Source organism: Alternaria incomplexa (assembly GCF_024043165.1).
Source record: "Alternaria incomplexa strain BMP 0042 chromosome Unknown scaffold_1, whole genome shotgun sequence".
Taxonomy (NCBI): Eukaryota; Fungi; Ascomycota; class Dothideomycetes; order Pleosporales; family Pleosporaceae; genus Alternaria; species Alternaria incomplexa.
The window spans coordinates 4202173-4225085 of record NW_026249850.1 but is presented as its reverse complement, the minus strand read 5'-3'; the positions used below and the strand labels follow the sequence as shown (position 1 = coordinate 4225085).

The window sequence follows — 22913 nt, the reverse complement described above, 5'->3', positions numbered from 1 at the left end:
TGCGTGCACTGCATACGACACTGCCTAGTATCGGATGCAGTGCACGCATCCGCCTTGCCGTGCTCTAGGCATATACAACCATGCTATGCCCCCATCTCATCTCCCGTCTCTACAAGCCAAACCCTACAACTTACTCTTCCCCCCCTTATCCCCTCCCTCCCTCTCCGTCTGCCTCCCCATATCCTTTGTATCACTCGTCTCCGCCTTCAAACTCGCCGGATCACCCAATTGCGTCTTGTTCACCTTGTTTCCATCGTCGTTCGCAAGCGTCCCTCGTACTTTCTTGCTGTGCGGCAGATCCTCTTTTCCTTCCTCTTTCTTGCTACCTGCACTCCCGCCGTTGCCAATGGCTTTCTTGTCGGCGCCGCCGGCTGACGTGCCGGATTTGACGTAGGGGGCTGAGGGTGTGGGTGCGCCGATGGAAGAGGTCTCTGAGGACGGCGGGGATGAGGATGAGGTTGAGGACGAAGACGAGGAAGAAGAGGAGGGAGCGTCGTTTGAAGGGAAAGTCTTGCTATCGTCGTTTTCAGGTTTCAGACTAACGTGGTCGCCTAGACGGGGAGTGGGTTTATCGGAGTTCATGGCTTCTTTTGTCTTTGGGTTCGAGAGGGTGCCGCGGACGGAGGAGGAGTGGGATGTGTCGACCATTGTTGCTGACCAGGGTAGTTTTTTGTTGTCCAGGATGTATGATGTATGGTATGAAATCACGATGATGTTTGGCCGCGGAGAATGAAATCTGGGGGAAAAGGGCTGGTTATGACAGCTAGATCTTACCTGTACCTCGGCAGCTATGTAGCTACATCATTGAGAGATAGTGCGTGCTTTGGTGGTGGGAATGCTTGATGGAGTGTCTAGCGCGTGGGCATGACGTCTTGCATTGTGAGGCGCGTTGTCACATGAAGATCGTCGTGGTGCTTTTGCGCGTTTTGGATTCCTTCAAAATATTGTTCGATTTGAAGTCTATTTTGGACTCATTTATCGCAGACCTTGGAGTTGAGTTTTCGAAGTGTTGACGACTGTTGTTATCATGAACGAATGAGGTTGTGCTGATGGCTTACAGAGCAGCGGAGCTCCAAGCTCCCCACAACCCGTCCTGCCGTTACACCTCGGCATCTATGCTACCCCAGAGTCCCACACGCTCCTCAATGATGTCCTCACTGAACGCAAAGGCAGCACGCGCGATTCACACTGCGAACACTATCAATGCGCCATCATGGACGCGAAACATTCCGACCTGTTGTCTGTTCCCTGGGCCGCTGCCTTGATTAATGACCCCAACTGGACGCCGATGGAGACCAGCTCGCGGTCAGTAAAGCCATCAGGAGAAGACTCCTTCTTCGCAGGAACGCTTGGCACTGATCGCACAATAACAACGCTTCTTACGTTCCGTCCGAAAAATGAGGAAACAGGCGACATCGCATACAAAGAGATCAAAACCATTGTGGAGCTAGGCGATGGGCTACAAGGCTACCCACGCATCGCACATGGCGGCTTCCAAGCAACGTTACTTGACGAGATGTCCGGCGTCTTGATCGGGACGGTCATGGAGAAAAAGGCGCAAAGGGCAAGTAAGGATGGTCGCCGCGCGCCTGTCGCAAGCTACGTTACTGCCTGTTCGTCCACATCATGCATCAACACCGAAACACCAGCTGAGTATAAGTAGATCTGAACACTACCTACAAGAAGCCGGCGCCAACCCTGCAGACGCTTCTCTGCACAGCCAAGATCGAACGAATAGAAGACGGCGGTCGCAAACTATACGCTCGCGCGACTCTCGAAGACGGCAACGGTACGATATACACCATCGCCGAGGGCATGTTCATCAGACTTTCGACCAAGCTATGATACCTCTAGATGATCATGCGCTCTGCACGGGAATAGGCAGTGACCCCACAGTACTACTATGTGCCACGGAATATGGTAGAGGTAGCCGTCGAAATGTCTGGGCATTCGGATACCAAACTCGACAGTACATGGGCCACCACAGCGCGTACTACGCTTGTACATGAATACAATATCTCATCTGCAAAGTCGCACCGCTCGCGTGGCCATCTGTCATATTCGCTGCTTGTCGGGAGCTTGGTAGCACGGCATCGCGCAACACAACTGTCGCGACCCTGCGCAAAGTCTGAGAGACGGCGAGCTGTCGCGCACCTGAACGCGCATCTCAACCCCTTTTGCAATACTGAATGCTGGTACACTACGATTCCAGCCTACGACTTTCAAGGTTTCGTTCAAGATACCTTGTTAGGCAGGCGTGTAAAGAATCGCTTGAGCTATTCACCTGCTCCACCACGAATGGGCTGTCCGACTTTGACCGAAGTTACAAGCGTACATTCGCTTGACCTCCTGTATTGCACATTCTATTACTTTTTCATCGACTTGATGCTCAGATTTTGCCATGTGCGAAGCTACTGGGTCGGCGCCTGCTCTTAGTGGCAGATAGCCCGAAAGTGTAAGTCGAGTCTAGCCACATGACTGGTCATAGCCAGATTCTTTTAATCTATCTACCCTGACCCACATGATCTACCCTGTGCATGACCGTCGCCTAGGCCCGGCTCCTGTGCATCTGGGGTATTCGACGAGGCGCTTGCGATGTTGCAATCTCAAAGCATACACCTAGGAAATTGTCTCCAAACATGGCGTTCGGCCGACCTCTAACCAGCAACAGCTCCACGATGCCCAGACCTAGGCATGCCCGAGTCTGCAAACGACACTACACTCCGTGGCCAACGTTCACGCGCCTGACTTCGCCGCCGTCATTTGCGATCTTTGACTGGCGCCGTTTCAAAACAAGTCTGTTCCAATCAGGCAGGTCAAAAGAAAGGTGTCGGACTCGCCTTCACGTTGCTTGTCTCGCGGAAGCCTCACAAGACTCCCTGCATTCACCGCATCACAATTATGGGTGTGAAGTGAGTGCTCTGACGTCTAAGAGACTAACACATGAGCACGCGCGCTTGAGGCTTATGCTGCAGGGCAAGATCATAGGGCAGACTCATGCAGTGCGACGCATGGCATTTCTACCCAAGACTACCCCACATTTAGGCTTCGTGGCGAACTACTGTTGACGGCGCAAATCTGGGGTCTTTAAGATTCATGACCGCGGAGCCAATTGCCGGCTTCAACGCTCTGGTCTTGGCACTAGCGTCCGTCACATGCTTCCAAGGTTTGGTCGGTGTTTGCACAGTCACTGGACAGCGCTTCAACGGAAATAATATGCGTAGGGCCGTCCCGGTGACCAACGCTGCATCGAGGTTAGGTGCATATCCCCTGAGTTTTCTCACAACTTCTGCTTGTAGCTCACCCACAGCATGTGTTGGGCAGCATGTTAGGTTATCATCATCATCTGCAGCTATTCATGTTCAGATAGCCACTGCAACTTGCGGACGTAAAGCATATCACACTGCTCACGAGAATGGAACAGGCTGTTCTACTTACCAAACAACACAAAACACCCTTCGGAGATGTGGCTTGAAAAGGAAGGGCGCGTACCTACACCCTCCCTTTCCCCAGACTATGTTACTCAAGCTAAGACATCTCGAAGCCGGGACCGAAGTAAGCTATGTAACCCTTCAAACGGCAGCGGGGGTAGCCGCCTAGTGAGTTAGTCTTCGACAAGGCCTTATGACCTCCTAAGTGGTAGACGGTGAGTATCTCATCACCGGATGTCGCTAGCTAGCCAGTCGGCAGGCTTCACGGGGGGCAGATCTCCAAATGATCGCGTGGGTGTATGGTTCTTTCTCCTATCACGCACTACCACGACGTGTAGCTGTGAGCAAACGGGGTGATTAAATAGGCATCATGGTCTCCCTCTGAGACTTCTTCTCGCTACTACAGTCTACACTCCTTTGTACTCCTCCTTGTGTTCTCACTGAACATACCATTATCTATTGGCATATACTCACGGCTATGCATTTGTCCTTCTTGCTCGCCTGCCTCAGTGCAGTCGGCATTCAGGGTGCTGCTATTGGTAAGCAATGATCTTTTCCCCTGAACATCTCCACTACTAATACACAACAGCACGCTTCCCCAGACAGATCGTAGTGAATGACACCGAGCCTAACTCCAATATCAGCAGCATCCAAGGAGTTGCTGCTATCACGGATGGCTACTGGCTGAACGACCTCTCCGGCAACGGAAGGGCCGCGTTCAACGCCAACGGCGCCTACAAGGTCTTCCGCAACGTCAAGGAGTACGGAGCAAAGGGTAAGCTACTTTGCTTTTTGTGTTTCAGTCCAAGTCTAACATCTTCATAGGTGACGGTGTCACCGACGATTCCGATGCAATCAACCGTGCCATTGCCGACGGCAACCGTTGCGGTCCCGGCGTGTGCGACTCGGCTACGGATTCCCCGGCCGTCGTTTATATCCCTTCTGGAACGTACCTCATTGGCAAGCCTATCATCTTCTACTACATGACTCAGCTCATCGGCAACCCCCGAGGTCTTCCTGTTTTGAAGGCTGCTCCAACTCTCCAGGCTATTGCTCTCATTGATGCTAGTCCTTACCAGAACAACGGTGCACCCGGCTGGACATCAACCAACATCTTCCTGCGCCAAATCCGCAACTTGATCATCGACGGCACTGCTGTTGCACCAACCAGCGGCTTCCAGGGTATCCACTGGCCCGCTTCGCAAGCCACAACCATCCAGAATGTCAAGATCCGCATGACACAGGCATCCAACTCAGTTCACGCTGGTATCTTCGTCGAGAATGGATCTGGTGGCCACATGGCTGACCTCGACATTGAGGGTGGCTTGTACGGCATGAACATTGGAAACCAGCAGTTCACCATGCGCAACGTCAAGATCTCCAAGGCTGTTACTGGTATCTCGCAGATCTGGGACTGGGGCTGGTTGTACGCTGGTCTTACTATTAGTGACTGCGGCACTGCTTTCTCTATGAGCAACGGCGGCTCGGCTAATAAGCTTGAGGTCGGCTCTGTTGTTATCATCGACTCTGAGATCACCAACTGCCAGAAGTTTGTCGATATGGCATGGACCCGTAACAGCGTTCCTACTGGTGCCGGACAGCTCATGCTAGAGAACATCAAGCTCAACAACGTACCCAACGCCGTTGTAGGAAACGGAGCTACCGTGCTTCAGGGCGGTACATTCACTATCCAGGCCTGGGGCCAGGGCAACAAGTACGCTCCCAATGCCAACGGTCCGGAGAAGTTCCAGGGAACCTTCACCCCTGTTGCTCGTCCAGGAGGCCTTTTGGATGGCAACAAGTACTACGCCAAGTCGAAGCCGCAGTACGAGAACCTCAACTCTGGCGACTTTATCAGTGCTCGCGGCAGTGGAGCTACAGGTGATGGTCGTACCGACGACACTCAGGCTGTTCAGAATGCCATCAACAGGGCTGTTTCCTCGAACAAGGTATGACCCCTTTCAATCTTACGCCATCTCATCTTCCCAGACTAATCACACCCAATAGGTCCTCTTCTTCGAGCACGGCGTCTACAGAGTAACCAACACAATCTACGTCCCCCCCGGCTCCCGCATGGTCGGCGAGACCTTCCCCTCAATCATGGGCTCCGGCTCCGTCTTCTCCAACAAAGACTCCCCCGTCCCCATCATGCAAATCGGCAAGCCCGGCGAAAGCGGCCGCATCGAATGGTCCGACATGATCGTTCAAACCCAAGGCGCCACTCCAGGCGCCATCGTAATCCAATACAACCTCAACACCTCACGCGGCTCCGGCCTCTGGGACGTGCACACGCGCATCGGCGGTGCCAAAGGCACAAACCTGCAAGTCGCGCAGTGCCCGTCCACCGTCGGCAGCGTAAAACCCGAGTGCATGGCCGCCCACACAAACGTACACGTAACCAAGGGCGCCAACGGCGCGTACTTCGAGAACAACTGGTTCTGGACAGCCGACCACGACATGGACGACGCGCGCAGCACGCAAATCACCATCTTGACCGGCCGCGGCCTGCACGTCGAAGCCTCAAACGTGTGGCTCTGGGCCAACGGCGTCGAACACCACGCAAACTACCAGTACCAATTCAACGGCGCATCCAACATCTTCGCCGGCTTCATCCAAACAGAAACACCATACTACATGCCCACGCCCGACGCCTCCAACCAACCCTACGGCACCTCCTCTGCCTACTCCGACCCCGTGTATCCATCCGGCGCCTCCGCCTATGGTCTGCGCGTGCTAAACTCCAAGAACGTGCTTGTCTACGGTGGGGGTCTGTACTCTTTCTTCCGCAATTACAGCACCAGTTGTTCGAGCGCGGATGCGAGTGGTGGGGCGCGGATATGCCAGAATAGGATTTTTAGTATTGAGGGGGATAGCAGTGTGCAGGCCTTTGCGCTTAGTGAGGTGGGCAGTGAGTGGATGGTTACGGTGGATGGGGTGGATAAGGCGAGTTGGAGGGATAATTTGAGTGTTTATTCGAATACTATTGGGTGGCTTGGGTATAGGGTTTAGGGTTGAAGAGGAAAGTTGGTAGGGGGTTTGGGGTTGAAAGGAAGAGGATTGTATATATGGGATGGAGGGCGATGTTTGGTGTTTTCGGGGGGGTTGTTTGGACGGCTGGTTGACCACGGTCGCTATCTTCCTGTCCTGATGGATGGGATGGAGTTTTGGGTTGTATGCTACTGTTGTAGTATATTCTTTCTTACTGAATGCAAAGGATCAAAACTTATCGGTTCTTCGTCTCTCTCTCTACTCACTAATGGTCTATGTGGCACCCCACATTTAGTAATCGTCGTTCTTCGAATTGGAATCCGTGATCCGAACCTCACTCGCTTCGTTTAGCTGATCACTATCGACGTCACCTGCACGTCAGGGTCAACCTTCCACACGTGCGACATCGGCGACCACCGCATGTATTGTATCACGGGGTAGTCAGGGGATTGCTTGTATATGCAGTGCTTGTAAACATTGGCATGTAAAAGACACCAGGTAATTCACAAGTAACCGAAGTTTACATTGCATCCGTACTAACCCTCATGCGAGGCTAGCACACACAACCTCCAACCGACCCATTCGGACTGCCACCATACAAAGTGAAATGTGGAGTCAATCCATCGACACTCAAACACGTAATTACTCCCTATCAATGAGCAGCAATACCGAAAGTCGTCACCACCCAATGCATGTACATGTCTTTATGCAAGCAGCTTTTTTGGATAAGAATTAAGGAATGGATAAGAAAGATAGGAAACGGAATATGGGTAGACATATCCAGACGCGGTGATGAGGATGTGGGAATCGAAAAATATGGATCTCATGTCCCGAGCGGGACTCGCTGAACGCCATACCCAAACGCAAAGACACAACAGAATAAATGAAGTCGCGTGACACGACAAGAGTTTGCGTCGGACAGGGGGAGTATGATCATCACTGCATGCGTTTTCGCTTACGCACGTCATCTGCCTCATCCTCCTCACTGCGCTCCGCTGTCTCCGCGGGATTGAGGAGCGAGTGGACATTGGACGCCATACTAGATCGTCGAGTAGGTGGTCCAGTGTCGAGGCCTTTGAAAGGGTATCTAGCTCCCGGTAGTGTCCAGCCAGCATCTGGATTTAATGTCGATGGCATGTTCTCATTTGGCGGTGGAGGAGAGCCGTGTCTTGACTGTGCTTGCCGTGGACCGCGGGGTAATTGGTATGATTCCAATGCATCACGGAGCTGCTGGTCACCACCTCCGATAGGTGGATGGCGCGGTGACGAGGGCCATTGTGTGGAGTTGTAACCAGAAGCGTAGGGCGAATTGACAGCAGGGTTGGGTGGCTGCGGTTGCCAACCGTGTAAGCGGATATCTGCCGAGGTGTGCCGCCTATATAGATTATACGGAGGGGACAAAGTGCTTGGCAAGTTGCTCCCCTGGTTTGCACCTCCCGGCTGCTGTACTTGTGGAGGAGGAGGTGGGGGTGGCTGATGGGAAACTGGGGTCCTGGCTGAAGATGGAGAGTAATTACCCGTGCCTATTGAACCGTAACGTCGCGGAGAAATTGCAAGATGGGCCGGGATCGCAGCCTTGTATGGAGCTTGCCGTGAAACGTTCGCCAAGGATCCTCTCCGCGATTCTGTTAGATTGTCTTGTGGCATTTGCCGGGGTGAAAGGGGTGGGCCGTTGCTGCTGTCTACTTGCATAAAGTAGGATTGGCGTGCGGAGAGAGGTGCATCTTCTGGTGGCTCCAATGCTCGGAGCATGTCTGTTTGTCGAGCAATCTCACGCTGCATCATGGCGACTGCAAAAGTCAGTGTGTGTCGCGCAGATAAGGTTTGAGCATTGACGCGTACCATCCCTATGGATAGGGTTTTCCGGGTCCGGCACCATTTGCATGATGAGGTTTGCAAGGTCCTGATTCCACTGTATAATCTGTTAGCTGTTGTACATTGGAGTCTAGACAATCGACTTACTTGGTGGCATTTCATCATGCCCTCGGCTAGCACCGAACTCCTTTGAGTGAGGTATGCGCATGTGTCTTCTGATCGCTGCATGCGCGCATGCATGTCATGGAGGTTATATTCGAGACTCTGGAGACGTGACTCGACAGGGTCCGGCATTGGGTCGACCGCCTGCCCAGCTGGTGGGCCAAGGGGCATTTTGGGCGCGGGGAAGGACTCGCGATGGACGAGGGCATGTCTAGAAGCACGTCGCTTGATCTCGCGCAGACCGACCAGATCGCCTCGCTTGAAGTTTCCGTTGCCGTGCTTGAACTCCCATAGGGGAGTGTCGGGCGATCCAGTGTGGAACACGTCGCTCACTGCGGCAGTACAGTCAGCATGTGATTATGGCATGGCGGAAGGAACTCGGACACGTACCCTTGTGGAAGCCGTACATGTTCAGCTGGCGCACAAATGAGGAAATGTTGGTGTGCTTGAAGTAGGACCTGGGATTTGTTAGTCGGAAAGCCTGAAGCGGCCGTGGCTTCAGGTGTACGTACGAAAGGACTTTGGAGAACTCGCTAGAGGGTGACATGACGAAACTCTCGTTAGTGCTCGCCCAGGAGATGAGGTGCTGGATGCTCTGGTCTTCGAGCATGCTGTGTCGTGTTAGTGTCGCATCGCGTGCGTACTGTTGCGGCACACGTACTTGTATAGCTTGTGTATGAAGGCCGTCTGGACGACCTTGGGCTGTTGTGCAGCTGCGGCAGCGCCCACTGCAGGCCCCGTGCTGCCATTGGGAGGCGACGTGTTTTCCGAATCGCCGTTTCCTTCTCTTTGCGACGGCAGTTGGAACGAGACCGATTGGGTGCGCTCGTTGGGCGGGCCCATGGTCGACGACGAGGGCGTGATGTCCATGGGGTCCCGGGACGCCGCAAGCCTCGGGCTGGACGAGGGCAGGATGGGAATCGACTTGTGCAGGTTGGGATGGTGAGGGTCGCCCGAAAAGGGACTGCGGCGGGCCTCTGCGACAGAAGCCATGTGGGCGATGTGGAGAGCAGGCGTGGTGTTAAGGTGTCAGGCCTGCTGCGTGCGTGGAGACGGGCGCACGGGGGTCGTGCAGGGGAAAGGGAATTGACAGCGTGCGATGGGCGCAGAGATTCAGAAGTGTCTCGAAAAATGCTTGAGGTCGGGTGGATGCAGGGTCCCGACTATGGGTGGCAGCGAACGTGGGCGGGCGGAGAAGATGCGGAGGAGCATGCGATATGTGTGGCCGACGTCGCCGCAGAAGCTTCGAATCGGCGGGCGAGCGTCTTGGAAGCTTCCTAGGCTTGGGGATTTCTTCTAGCGCCTGCGCGAGCCGTAGAAATATGGTTCCAGAAAAAGTCGGCGTGGCAGACGGTGCCAGTGGTCCTTTGTCGGATCGGGAGCGGCCGTCGCTGAGGAATAGGAGCTCGCGCAGTCCGAGGGGCAGGTCCGAGCGCTGAAGACGACGACAATTCCAGATGCTCCGGGATACTGTGTTTGAGCGTGCAAGGCTTGGCGGAGGGAGGAGGAGACAGGTTCGTGGGAACTTGCAGACTGCGAGGCGCGGCGAGATATGCTGGCGTGTCGCAACACTGGCTACGGACGGAAAGGAGGTCCAGGCACGGGGCGTCGAGGGCGGAACGGTAGCGCTACCGCTGAGAATACTATGGGGGATCGTGATGTGGGAGCGTGCTGCGGGAGCATCTGAAGGCCTTTGCGCACCACCAGCCGAGCCAAGTGTCATCCAACGCTGAGGGGACACATGGTCATCTTCATTTATCTACCTATCTATCACCGCCCTCAGCACTGTGTAGCTCTAGGTACCCCAACGCCCGCTGACAGTCCATGGCCCGCCGTCCGGGTTTGCTGCCATGGTAGGGCAATGGCATGCAGCTCATGGCAAAGACGTCCCTCCTTGTCGACGTTGCATGTGCCCGCCACCCCTGTCGTCGGCCAGCTGCAGGTCGAGACACTGAAACATTGCTCGACCATAATAACCCACCGCTAATATCACTATAACGCGAACTGTTTCTGCTGCGGGGTCAGCATATAATGCGCCTCATATGCCTATGCTCCTCCCGAGTGCCCGTGATGCGGCTGCGGATGCGGAAGGCAGTGGCACAGACTAGAATACCGAACCTTCGCCAGAGTTGCCTCAAATGCTGCCGGGCAGCTGAAGCCGACTGACTCCCTTGCCCATGGTCAAACATTGCTAGTACGACTCGCGAGCATCGACGCCATCCTCGGCTTTCACGCGTGGTGTAAGCCAGGGGAGGGTCCAGGGTCTGCAGGCAGCCTACACGCACATACCTCCTTGGATAAACGTCAACCACCAACCTTCCTTCGAGTCAGCCTCGACCGACTTTCCCCAGGCCAACCCAGGTGCCGTCAACGCAGAACGTTAGCTTTACCCCGACGCTACCACCTGCCGTCACCGCACCAGTCTATCACCGACCGCTCGGGTGGCGAGTCGCTGTCCTATCGATTGCCCTGCCTTTGATCGGCAGAAAAAGCAGCATGGCTACCGAATTCATCAATGCCTTTCGACGCATGCATGTACATGAGAGAGAACAGGCACTCAAAGCTCTAACAGCAGAATTATCGCCGTATGAGTGGAGGACGCTCCACGCCACGATAAGTAGTCGTACCTTCCAATTCGACGTCATCGGCAATCTACCCGTTGAGCTAGTGGCCCAGGTGTTCTCGCATTTAGACGTTGCTGCTCCTTACCGCTTGCAAAGTGTCTCAACACGATGGAAGCACATTCTCCAGAGCTTACACGTTATCAAAGCAAGCCTCAACAATTGGTACCAAGGTACTGTCAACTTCCAAGATGCCGACCACGCTCTGTGTCAGAAGAAAGCCCGCAAGATAAATGCCTTTCGTACTGGCAAGCCGCGTAAAGTCTACAAGATAACACCCAAGGACAGTATAGATGATATCTATCTAGCAGGAAACAGTCTCATCTGGCAAAGCCTAACCTTCACCCCGCAAAACCAATCGCGAAATGTTTGCGTCCTCGATCTAGCTACATGGGATCTTCGCTTCCTGGGTGGCGAAGGCCGTGAACGAATTATCGACGTCTTCGTATCTAGTGAGATTGTGGCGCTAACAACCTGGGCGAACATCTGCTACGTTCACGAACTGCATGGCAAACGAGGTTGCAAGAAGTTCAGAGTACCAAATAACAACTATTTCGCCAGCGTTGCCTGTCGAGAGCGCACTGTCGCATGTTATCATATCGACTCCGGTTTTGCATCGGTGTATATCTGGGAATATGACTCCCAGCGTGGAAGATCCTTCAATATTAATTTTGAACCCAATAACATGTTCTGGGGGACCGATGTCGTGTAAGTAATCTCTCTGGGGCTGCTGAGCGGTGCTCGTACCCTTTGAAGCCAAGGAATACACCAACACTGGGATCCTCTATGCATTCTTTGCACGTAAAGCTAACCCGAGTCTAGCATGAACGAATCGATTGGTATCGCTCCTATCATACAGCCTGCGACCCAGACAATCATCTTATTTGCCAATGCCGCACGTAACAATGACGTTCCTGTCCATCAACAGTTCTTCGCGTTCGGGCGCTACACATACAGCGGGGAATGTCTTAGCACACATCACGCGAACTTCCTCGGGGTAACTGCTCTCTCGGAGTGGTCCCATACTACGAACACCTTCGTCCCAGTCGACGACAAACAGAACATACTGTCAATAGTCATGCGAGACACCAACGGCAAGTCATCCTTCCTAGTGCGATTCAACGAAGAAGAGATGGACATGAGTGTATGGGAGGGTTCCCGGCTATATGAACATCCCGAATTCTTTCATACCAACGGTGCCATGGCGTGGTGGAAGGACACATGCTACGCCGCATTCTGGGATGGGGACGTCGAAATGCGTGACACGATTGCGCTTATGGATGGTAAAACCGACAAGCATGACATGAATGCGGTTGAGGGCGCCAGTAACGGCAGAACCTACAAGCCCATCGTGTCTGAATCAACAGACGACGAGTCACTCGATCTCGATATCAACGCCCCCGTTGTCATGAACGAAAACTATGTTATCAGAAACGCGGGGAACAGGTTCTACATACTCTGCTTCGACGACGACGATGAGGGGAAGAAACCGCAGGAGAGTGGGTCGTTTTTTGATCAGGGGGAGCTTGAGGTGTTGAAGGGTATGGATACTTGGTTCGATCAACCACATTACAAGGGGTGGCTACAGTCTCGGCCATATGCCCGTGCAAAGGATATGTTAGGGGAGCTGCTTGCATTATGTTCAGAATCTGACTAGTCATTGAGATATAGTAGTGTATGTGTAGCAACCCCTAGTAACGCTCCATACAACAGGACACTAATCAACTCTGAACTCTCTGCTGCGCCCAGATTCCCCTAATTCACATCTCCTACGTCGCACGCCATAGCATCCAAAATCTCTACTCCGATCAACCCATCACTAATCAGTCGACCATGACCGATAACGAATCTGAACCGTGAAATGCTAACCACGTCAGATTGGCACGATCTTTCATGTCAAGTCATATGTTCATTCAATATCTATCTTGCTATCCAATCCCATTCAAACTCCAGTATATCCCATCCGTCCGTTAAATGCTATCGATCGAATGCCGTAAATGTTACGCAGACTTTTCTCTTTCATCGTTGTCGTGATCTCCCTCCCATCATCCCTTCTATCCTTCCTCGATGGAAAAATCCTATTGCTTACCCTCCTGCTCCCTCGAAAGACGGTCATGCTCGTCAATGTCACTATGAAAAACGTTAGCACTTCCTCAAAACCATACAAATAACGTCAAAAGACAAGTGAAAAATACGTACGTAGCCTCCCAAGGATAACAAATCCAAACATCCCCCACCGTCCTCGCCGCACTATACCTCCCCTTGAGAATCTCCTGCGGCAACGCCCCCTTCTTCGCCTTATCCTTATTGTGCAGCACAAAGATACTGAAATTCGTTTTCTCGCCCTCCCGACCCAACTTCTTCACCGCGGCTTCCACATCCTTCTCCAACTCCCTGACTGCGTATTCCAGCGTCGTGCGCGTGTCGTCGACCTCATCGACGATGAGCACGTTCTTGCCAATCAGATTCGCCATCTCGAGCGATGAGAGGTCGAGCCATTGTGTGCGCGTGACTTTTGTGCCGGGTGTTTCGACGTCTTTGTCTGTGGTTGTGGGGAGGGTTTCGTAGAGGGAGAGGCCGATGGCTTGGATGGGGATGTTGGGGCTGTTTTCGCGCTTGAGGAAGGATCTGTCAAACAAGTATATTAGTTCATGTTGTCTGGTATGTATGGTGCCGTGTGGGGTTTGGGGATATAATACCGGAGGATGCGCGCGGGGACGTAGCCGCCGCCGCCGATGGCGATCATGAGGTTGGGCTTGAAGTCATTGAGGATTTGGTCCGCGGCTTCTTGGCACAGCTTGTGCACCTGTGGGGAGGAGGGTTGTTAGCTGTATTCTTTGTGCTTTGTTTGCTGCTTCGTGTTGCGCAAGGGTTCGATTGTCGTGGTCGCATGTATACGATACGAGTCAAGTCTCTAGGATCGCTTTCCATAATAGCAGCATGGCGCGATACCAGCCTCGCGTCGTAAAAATCGTGGTGACACAGAGACACCTCACGCGCGTGCGTGCGCGGGGTGTCTGATCGCATGTGTAACATTGGACCTCGAAAGAACGTACCTGGTTGTATGTGACGTAAACCTTCTCGACCATTTTCGCGGTAGTATTCTGAATATTATCTCCAAGTGTAAAGAGTGGAATCAAAGTCAAACAGAGGAGTGGAACTGTTTTTGCAAAAAAAAGTCTGTCCGCCCGCGGGAGAGTCAAGAAATGGTTACCTACTTAGGTAGGCAAGGCTAGAGCGGCGTACGCCGAAAATCTATGGTGGGGGATTAGTGCCCCGCAATCTGGGACTGGACCAATCAAGTGAAACGTGGTTGTGATTCACATGCGCGCCTTGGTTCGTGGACCCTTCAGCAGCAGGTCTTCATTCACAGCAAGCAGATACAGCAAAGTCGAAGTATTTCTAAGCAGGACGAACAGGGTATATTGATTGACTGATGAGGGTCATAACATCGTAACCATTACCCAACAAAAAGCACGTCCATCTGATGCGATGCTATGCTTGCGACAAGCACTCCCGTCTCCATCCCTTCTAGCTCTCTACAATCCTTCGTTCAAGTTGAAAAGCTTCCGCCCGCAAAAAGGGTATATCGTGATTATTATACAAGAAGGTAAAGCAAAGTAACCCAGATAGACCACCTTCTCTTTTTTGGTAAAACGCCGGACGATGAGGGAGATAAAACGCTGCAAACGTATATGTAAGTATGAGAAAGGCACGGCCGAGGAACGTTGGACTCGTGCTGAACGTTCAATTGGTTGAATGGTTGTTTGATGATGGCGTGGGCGGGAGAGAAGTCTGGCTTCTTCACTTGATGCCCATTTGGCGGAACTTGCGGGATGCGCGACGGCGCAGGCGGTTCATGCCCATGGCCTTCCTGAGGCTGTCCCGATCATCGTCTTCATCTTCTTCCTGTGGTACGGTAAGCATTCGCCGACCGTTTGTGGTTTTGACCGAAGTCTGGTGCGCCAGGATGTTCTGTTCACGCCAGAACATGCGCTTTTGGTCAATGACGTTCTGTGACAGGTTGCCGAACCCCTTCTTCACGAACGCCAGGTCGTGCAGGATGTTGGGGTCGAGACAACGTCTGGGCAGTGTCTGGACTGCCATGAAGATCTCGCCATCGCCAGGACGGTACTTTTTGATTTCTGGTTCACCCAGCTTGAAGATGGCAAGGGCGTAGCGGTAAAGGGCACGGGGTCCTTCATAGAGAAAGGCGTCCCAAACGCGGAGTACCGTTTCGATTGGCAGAACACCAACGAAGATGCTCATGAACCAGGAAGTGCAAGAAAGGGCCACTGTGGGCTGGCGTTGGAACTTGGAGTTGGGGTGAGCGTTGGAGCCGGCGCCGCTGTTGATGAGATCGGTGTCGTTGATTGATGCCCATACCTTTGGCAGGTAGTCTTTGATCAACATCATCAGGACATTGACCTCGGTGTTTGCCAAGCTGCGAGCGTGAGCACCAGGCAGATGGTTTTGCGTGATGATTGTGAGAAGGATGAAGACCTTCTCCTTGTCCTGCTTCAGGAACAGTAGAAGAAGGCCGGCAATGAAGTTGAGCGACTGGCAGTAACCAATATTGGGGTTGTTCAGGGCGAAGCAGGATAGAACTTCGCGCAGGTCCTGGATCAACACTGGTTCGTCGTCAGACTCGCCGTCCAGTAGATCAGTCGCTGCTTCCGGGCGGAAATGGATGTTGTCGGGGAATGTCCTGTCAAGATCGCGCTCAATGGCATCTTTGTCGTCTTTGTTGAGCTCATCACGGTTGACACGAGCTACCAGAGACTTGTACAAGCCTACATTTTCCTTTCGCGCAAGCACATGCTGGCCACCAGAATAGTACCACCACATGGCACCTCTCCACTCAGGAGGGTAGCCCTTGCGAGCATAGCGCTTGACCTTCTCGCACATTTCAGGGAACCTAGTAGGCTCATTCGTTGACAGACCTTGCTTAGCCATCAAGGAGATCCATTTGCCTCTCCGGCGGGAGATGTGGTCTTCGTATTTGGAAGCCCATGCGTTGTACTCCTGCACGTTGATCTTATCGGAAGCTTTCTTGAATCCATAGCGATCTCTCTCGGTAGGGGCAGCCGTCTTTCGCAGGCCAGGTATTACGGTGGGGATTTGGCTGGGAGGTGCCAATGTAGGGCCTCTTGGGGACTCGGGCTTGCTCTTGGCTGTCGTGAGCTGAGACATCATGCCAAGATCGAACAGTGCGCTTTTTCGGTCGAAGACACTCGTGGAAGCGCGACGAGGAATAGCCTCGTCTTCGTCCAGCTCAGGGAGCGGCTCAGATCTTTGCATAGGCGGAGATTGAGGAACATGGGAACTGGCAAGAGATTCACTGGAAAAAGTGCGAGGGACGCTTGGTCTCTTGCTGTGTCGCTTGGAGTAAGCTTCGATGTTGGCCCAATCCTGGCGCGACATTCGCGACCGACTTGGGGGCAGTTGTGGAAGATTGGAAATATCACGACGGATATGGTCTAGCTGTGAGCGGCTACCCATCGATCTACTCGAGCGGTGGCCCTTGGCTTCCGTGGTTCTGAGAGCAAGAGCTTGCAGTGTGACAGACACACGCCTCGGTGCTTCTTCACTTGTTCGTTTCACTGTGCTCGATCGCTTCTTTCTGGACTGTTGCGTTGCGGCCTCGATTGTTCGTGGGGTGTATGCGGCCTGGAACGGGCTCACTTGTACCGAGGGCAGTAATTCGATTCGCAGCGCCTTTCGCTCTGTCGGATCGAGGTTGTATACCTCGTCCACATCCGAGCCGGAAGGAGGACGAATTGTCAACAGCTCCTTCGAATCCGCGTTACGTCCAAGTTTACTGTGCGTTGAAAGGCGTGTCCGATCATCCCATTGCTTGAGGCTTTCATTCGATTGAAAGGAGTCCAGGGAATCAAAATCGCGAGAGGGCGTTTGCGACAGCTCGGGGAGTTCCGCGTCAAGACCTGCTGGCGAGGGGCTGTGCATGTCTCGTTCATCCTGCTCCATGATAGGACTACGCTCCTCATCTTCCTCGTCGTAGTAGTATGAATCTAACACATCGCCAACAGCGTCTAGATTCTCATCTTCCTCGGCGATTTCTGAAGTCAGTATAGTTTCCGGGGAACCGTCGCGTTCCCGAAGGCGTTCCAGGCGATCTCTCGATGGATCCCGGGAATAGACGCTGTTGTGTCGATCACTGGCGATGGAGCTCCGTGCAGTGACAATACTGCTTCTTTCCGTGCCACTAGTCTCGAGTACACTGGAAGACGCATTGGTCCAACCAGATCTGAAACTGGCCCGTGGCTCCTCACCACGAAACGGTCGAGGTGGGGGAGGGTAGTAGTCAGTGTGGGACCAGTTCGGAACACCTCTGTTCGGCTTGTAGGTGCCGGATAGATTGGAGCGTTCGTTGCCTCGGTATTGGGCGTAGTCGGGGATCGAGGTCACGGATCTCAGAGGCGGTGTTGGATGGAAATTTTGCGAAGAGTTGGTCATTCCACGGGGCCTGAGAGGGGAGCTGGGTGAGCCAGACAGGTCTTCGTTGGAAGAGTCCCATGATGGCCCGGTCGAATTGACGGGATTGCTGGCGAGCGGGTTGAAAATAGCGCGGAGGTCAGGCGAGCGAGGGCCGCTGTCCTGGCGGGCCATGGCAGGAGCCATTATGGGGGACATTGGGGCAGATGCCATTCCCGCTTGCACGCCGTTGGGAGGGGGAGGTACGGCGGCATGGCGAAGTAGGGAAGGAGCGCGATGGCGCTGGGAAAAGCCGGGGGAAGGCAGTGCTGCAAGCGGAAGGGTCGGGCTGTCTGCAGGCGAGGGACTGTAGGCGGGCCGCTCGTAGGGTGGCGCGTCTGCTGTGTCCATCTGGAGCTCAGCTGGGTGCTTGGCTCGGTGCGCTCCAAAGCCTCTTCTCGCCGCATACGGGAGCTGTGGCTGGGGCGATGTCGGCGGCGTGTATTCCGCCGTGGGAGAGCGGTAGGGGACGTATGGTTCCGGCTCGGCTGCTGGAGAAACGCCTGTAGCGACACGTAGGAGAGCGTCGCCCATGGCGTGGTGAAGGGGTGCGGGTGTGGTGGGCGTCGGCGGGACGGGCGCTCATTCGACCGGAGAACAGGACAGCTCGGAGGTTGAAATTCGCGGTAACATTCTCGGGTGCAGCGCAGGTGTGGGCGGTGCTTATCGTGAATCGGGTTGGTGGAGGCCTGCTCTGGGGGCGCGGCGGCGGGTCGACGTGGGCGAGCTCAGAGGTCTCGGTGTGTGTGAATGGGGTCAGGTAAAGAATGAGGGCATGCGAAGGATAAGGAACGTGACGTGCGGCACTGGCGCGGTGCAATCAGACGGTGGTGAGGGATGGGTGCCTGCAACGTGTAGCAGGAAAGTCTCCTTCAGCTCCCGCGCCTGGATCCGTCCGTTCACTGAGTCGCTGCCAAGACGCGGCGCTTCCCTCATCCCCGATTCCTGTAGGCTGGGAGGTCGCGGGCCGGTAGGAGCTTGGTGGACCTCAGCGGGCGTGTCAGAGGAGTTCGTTACTCTGACATGCAACGGCACAAATTAGGAGAGTTGCATAAGCGCTGCAACAGGTACCGACCGCCCGCCGCCTCGAGCAGGAATTCGCGAAATTGACGCGCTCCCGGCGAATCAGCGCCGCCGGGGATATTCAGCCCGGGTGCAGTCATCACGAAGCAATACACCGTCGACGGCCTTGTCTAGTCGGTCTTGTGCCCTGGCGACAAGTCCTCGCAGCCATCACACTCCGCGCGCGCTGCACGCCGGCTCTCTCGGATTACATGAATGCACTATTTGCTTTGCTGGAACACTTGCGAGGCGCGTGCCACACGCTTTGTTGCGCTTGACTCGTTAGCTTGGCCCTGCACTCGCTGCCAGCACTGCGCTCGAGCACCACTCGCATAGAGAATAAACTTGGACAGCTGACAGCTAAGCACGCAGCAATCTCAGTTGGGAAGTGCACTAGGCGTCGAAGCCTCTTGCGGGCTTCGAGAAGGAATTTCCCAGGCTCCCCCTTGTCCTGCCCTGCGGCTCGCTTCTACAGCACTGGCACAGACGACGCTGGGAGATTGGGACATGACGACATGTTGCGGTTGCACTCATCTTATTTGGCGAGCCCGAGTAAGTCTACCCTGCATAATCGCCCGATGCCTACCTAAGCTGCGGATGCATCGCGATCTGCAAAACATTGGATGCTTCTTCGCCCACACCGGTCAAGACGTGTTCCGTCCGCGTGCAAATTTCGCCGAACGCCAAAGATGCAATATGTATCCGACGAGCCCTGTGCGACTGCCTACTCTAATCGATGCCCATATCCGCCTGGCCGGTAGAGGACCCGTGACCCCTCACTTGGCATAGCGCTTGACCCAGTCCTTTACGTTCTTCTCAAACTCCTTGCGGTTCTCCCGGTACTCGTTGGCGATGGACGGCTCGATGGCGTCGTCCGGGTTGGGCTCAATGAGCAGCGTCTGGATGAGGCGCAGGACGGACACCACCTTGTTTGGCGGCTTCCACTCGTCAGCGCGCAGCAGACCCAGGCACATGGACCCCTTGTCGTCGTTGCTGACGTTGGGGTGGTAGATCTTGGTTCGGAAGCTGACGACGGGTGGCTTGAAGGGGTATTCGGTCGGGAAGGTAATCTCGAGCTTGAAGTGGCCGCCCTGCAGGCTGTTAGCAAGCGCTACCCACGCCGCACGGAGGGCGCATGGATCAAACCTACAGCATACGCCGACTGGGCTGGCCCGTCCATCAACACCTCCCACTTAGTCATGTTCTGCTCGTCGAAGTTGATCTTCATACCCGGCGGTGTGTCAGCCATGCACTCGCCGTACTCCTGTGGCCCTGTTAGCATGATTACTTCTGCGCCGGCCTCCATATAGTGGCTTGCCTTCATAATACGCTTCTTCGCTCCGGTGCTCATGTTTACGGTTGGTTGAGTGAGTTGTTTGTAGGTTAGGCTGTCTCGTGCAAGATACTCTGGGACTGCACTGGGGTGAGCGGTGTGGTTAAGTAGCCAGGTAGAAGCTGGTGCACAGATAAAGGAAGCGCGGACAGTAAGAACAGACTGCAACACCGTAACTGCGCTCGTGGGTAGGCGGATGCAGTGCAGTGGCAGGTGATTGACGTGAAAAGAGGGTTGTAGATGTGGGGAAAGTTGCCTATGGATGACGAGGGACCTCGATTCCTTAGTCAAAGCTCCGCACGCGGCCCGGTAGACGATCGCCTGCACACGTTCTGGTAGCAGGATCACGCTAGCATTCACACGCTGCCAGTTTCCATCTCTGTCTCTCTTCAAAAGATGTCTGCGACACGTTGTGACTCCACTTGACGTTCGAGCAACGTGACGACGTCATACTGTCACCAAGGAACACTCGTCTCGGTTCTGGTGCCTCATTCGCGAGTGCCGAACATCAAGGTGCACCCCCGTCCTGATATCTTATCAAGCCGCCCCGGTCCATACCGCACGTATATCTCCGAGACTGCACATCCTCGCGATCCGTCTAGAACACGTGGTTTTGACCGCTTGACAAGCTATCGTGTTTCAGCTTGGGCCTGACAGCAACGACAGCTTGCGACAGGCACGCAGGCAGGCTTTCACGCTTTCACGCACCATCATAGCGCATAAGCGCTGCATTATACTTCGGAGTTCCGAACTTACTTCTAGATTCTGTCCCCGTCGGAGGACGTCTTCCTAAACTTATGCGCTATGCAGGGCTGCAAGACTGGAAATTGGGCTCATCTCATAGGCACACTCACTTTTGTTGTGAGTCACCGACTGCCCAACACCCAGATCACGTTACATCGCGACAGAGACGCGACGCGCACACCTGACGGCCCGATCAAAACGGCTATGAATTCAAACACAACTTCCCTGCCCATGCTAACTTATTTCTGCGCTCCATATTGACGTCGCTAGGTCCAACGTCATACCGCTTGCCGTTGATGCTCGCTTATCGTCACTCCTCGAGCCAGAAATCCATCGTCTTCCATGTTTGGGAAAGCCTCGAATGAGCACTCACAGCAATCAATGATGGCGCCTCGCAGCCTGACATCTACTGCAGCTCGCATGCAGCAATGGGCGAATAGCGATAACAATCTGCGTGACACAGCCCAGCGTGCCAGCGCTAGTTGTCCCAGGCGACAGGGGCGGCGACTTGGCATCGCCAGTATTTAACAGGCCGCAACCCCACAATCTTCAGCCTTTACGCCTCACGACAAGCTTGAGTTCGACAACCAAAGCGTGCTTTATCTTCACCACCAGTGTTGGTAGACTCGCTTAAGCTCTTCGGATTTTCAACGACTTTTCTCTCCCGAAAGGTTTGCGAAATCTGAGAGTTTCCGGAGCTCCATTTCTCTTACTTGCTGCTGCGTCACTAACCTGTCCACTCTTTACGAGAAACTTCGTCGCTCGCTACTTCGATTCCGCTCTTCGGTCAACATGTTCGGCAAACGCTCTTTCGCTAGCTCGAAGGAGAAGGACCGCTCAGGCAAGATTACCAAACAGCCGAAGAGATCGTTCCGCGATGCGTCCAAGCAGAAGGTGATGGTCGAGAAGCTGGATGCGCGCAAGGACAGTCCAATGATGGACGGTGGGTCACCATCGCTCACCTCTGCCATTGTGACAGTGATCGTTGGTTCCGACCAGCGACTGTTCGCTGCGCACGAAGACGTCCTCTGTCATTCCCCGTACTTTGCTGAACTGCTGCGGGGCCAGTTCTTCGAATCCGCTAACCGCCGCATCGATCTGCCTACGGAGGAACCTGAGATTTTCAGCTGCATCCTCGAGTACCTGTACAAAGGTGACTACTACCCGCGCCTTGTCCACGACAAGCGACGTCAAACCTGGATGCTCGAAGGTGCAGTTGCCTCACCCGACCCAAACAAAACCGGCGACCGCGCAGCCGCCGTCGAGCCAACCTTTTTCCACTCCGGCGTGGGCGACGTCATCCTGCGCGATACAGCCGTGTACTGCGCAGCCGATAGCTACGGCCTCGAAGAGCTCAAGAAACTCTCTCTGCGCAAGCAGGGCCTGCAGAGCGGGATCGAGGTCGGAACCATCTTGCGCAGCGCACGCTATGCGTACGAGAACACGCCGGACAGCGACTCGCGGCTGCGCGCTCATTACCTCGCTCTGATTATCCGCAGTCGGAAAACTTTCAAGCGTAGTGGCACCATGCAGATGGAGATGGAGATGGGGGGAAAACTGTTCTTTGACCTGTTCGTGGCTATGTGCAATCATGTCGATGATCTTGTGGACGCGAGGTACGCCTTGCGCATCTTTTCTGTTCAATTCCTGCAAACTGTGTTTCCCCGTGATGTTAATTTCATACTGACAAACTCGCAGCGCCAGCGCCCGCGGCACTCCCAGGACCATCTAAAGACCTCTGATTCGCACACCCACTTACCCGTCACCGTAACACCCGCAAACAAACACATACTCGCATACAACACCGGAGTACACACCAAGTTGCCAAACCATACTCCGCTCGCACACCCCAAATTGCCGACCCGCGACAAAACGTGAAAACAATCACAAAAACACGGAGTAATACCCATTCTCCCTGCTTTCCCTCGGCGTACCGTTGTATCATCCCAACTCATCTTTATCTCATCTTGCTCGCTCTCTTTAACTAGTGGAGTTTGCTCACCCCCATCGCGTCCCCCTTTGGCCCTTAATTCCAACGAACAAACAACATCAACGAACCTATTTCCCCCTTCTCTGCTTGCAGAGAGGAGTACTCGACGACGACGAAACTGCGTTTCCTTTGTTTTGTGCTTTCGGGAATCAAGGCTTGTTGTACGAACATATCAAAGGGAATAAGAAGGGGACATTCATTTTCATGACGCATTGGTGCTGCGTGGATTAGGAAGACATCGTGCTGGAGGACACCGCTCTCTGGTGGAGACG

At 54.2% G+C, this 22913-nt stretch overlaps 7 protein-coding genes across 7 annotated transcripts; 3 read left to right on the top strand and 4 right to left on the bottom strand.

Annotated features, from left to right (window-relative positions):
• Positions 1-123: 123 nt before the first annotated feature.
• J4E90_001462 (uncharacterized protein) lies at positions 124-648 on the bottom strand (the record flags this gene model as incomplete). The annotated part of the gene is made up of 1 exon (XM_051431050.1): positions 124-648. One exon carries the CDS (start codon positions 646-648, stop codon positions 124-126), a length of 525 nt encoding a protein of 174 aa, XP_051296537.1.
• A 3261-nt stretch (positions 649-3909) lies between these two features.
• On the top strand, positions 3910-6440 carry EXG1 (exo-1,3-beta-glucanase; the record flags this gene model as incomplete). The annotated part of the gene is made up of 4 exons (XM_051431049.1): positions 3910-3970; positions 4021-4206; positions 4257-5380; positions 5439-6440. 4 exons carry the CDS (start codon positions 3910-3912, stop codon positions 6438-6440), a joined length of 2373 nt encoding a protein of 790 aa, XP_051296536.1.
• A 5482-nt stretch (positions 6441-11922) lies between these two features.
• Positions 11923-12674, top strand: J4E90_001460 (uncharacterized protein; the record flags this gene model as incomplete). The annotated part of the gene is made up of 2 exons (XM_051431048.1): positions 11923-11927; positions 11975-12674. The coding sequence occupies 2 exons, from the start codon at positions 11923-11925 to the stop codon at positions 12672-12674; spliced, it is 705 nt and encodes a 234-aa protein (XP_051296535.1).
• A 421-nt stretch (positions 12675-13095) lies between these two features.
• HPT1 (hypoxanthine-guanine phosphoribosyltransferase) lies at positions 13096-14106 on the bottom strand (the record flags this gene model as incomplete). The annotated part of the gene is made up of 4 exons (XM_051431047.1): positions 13096-13147; positions 13217-13645; positions 13717-13823; positions 14074-14106. The coding sequence occupies 4 exons, from the start codon at positions 14104-14106 to the stop codon at positions 13096-13098; spliced, it is 621 nt and encodes a 206-aa protein (XP_051296534.1).
• Positions 14107-14821: 715 nt separating this feature from the next.
• On the bottom strand, positions 14822-18046 carry J4E90_001458 (uncharacterized protein; the record flags this gene model as incomplete). The annotated part of the gene is made up of 1 exon (XM_051431046.1): positions 14822-18046. One exon carries the CDS (start codon positions 18044-18046, stop codon positions 14822-14824), a length of 3225 nt encoding a protein of 1074 aa, XP_051296533.1.
• A 1304-nt stretch (positions 18047-19350) lies between these two features.
• J4E90_001457 (uncharacterized protein) lies at positions 19351-19925 on the bottom strand (the record flags this gene model as incomplete). Its single annotated transcript, XM_051431045.1, has 2 exons — positions 19351-19665; positions 19725-19925. The coding sequence occupies 2 exons, from the start codon at positions 19923-19925 to the stop codon at positions 19351-19353; spliced, it is 516 nt and encodes a 171-aa protein (XP_051296532.1).
• Positions 19926-21443: 1518 nt separating this feature from the next.
• Positions 21444-22383, top strand: J4E90_001456 (uncharacterized protein; the record flags this gene model as incomplete). Its single annotated transcript, XM_051431044.1, has 2 exons — positions 21444-22267; positions 22350-22383. The coding sequence occupies 2 exons, from the start codon at positions 21444-21446 to the stop codon at positions 22381-22383; spliced, it is 858 nt and encodes a 285-aa protein (XP_051296531.1).
• Positions 22384-22913: the final 530 nt, after the last annotated feature.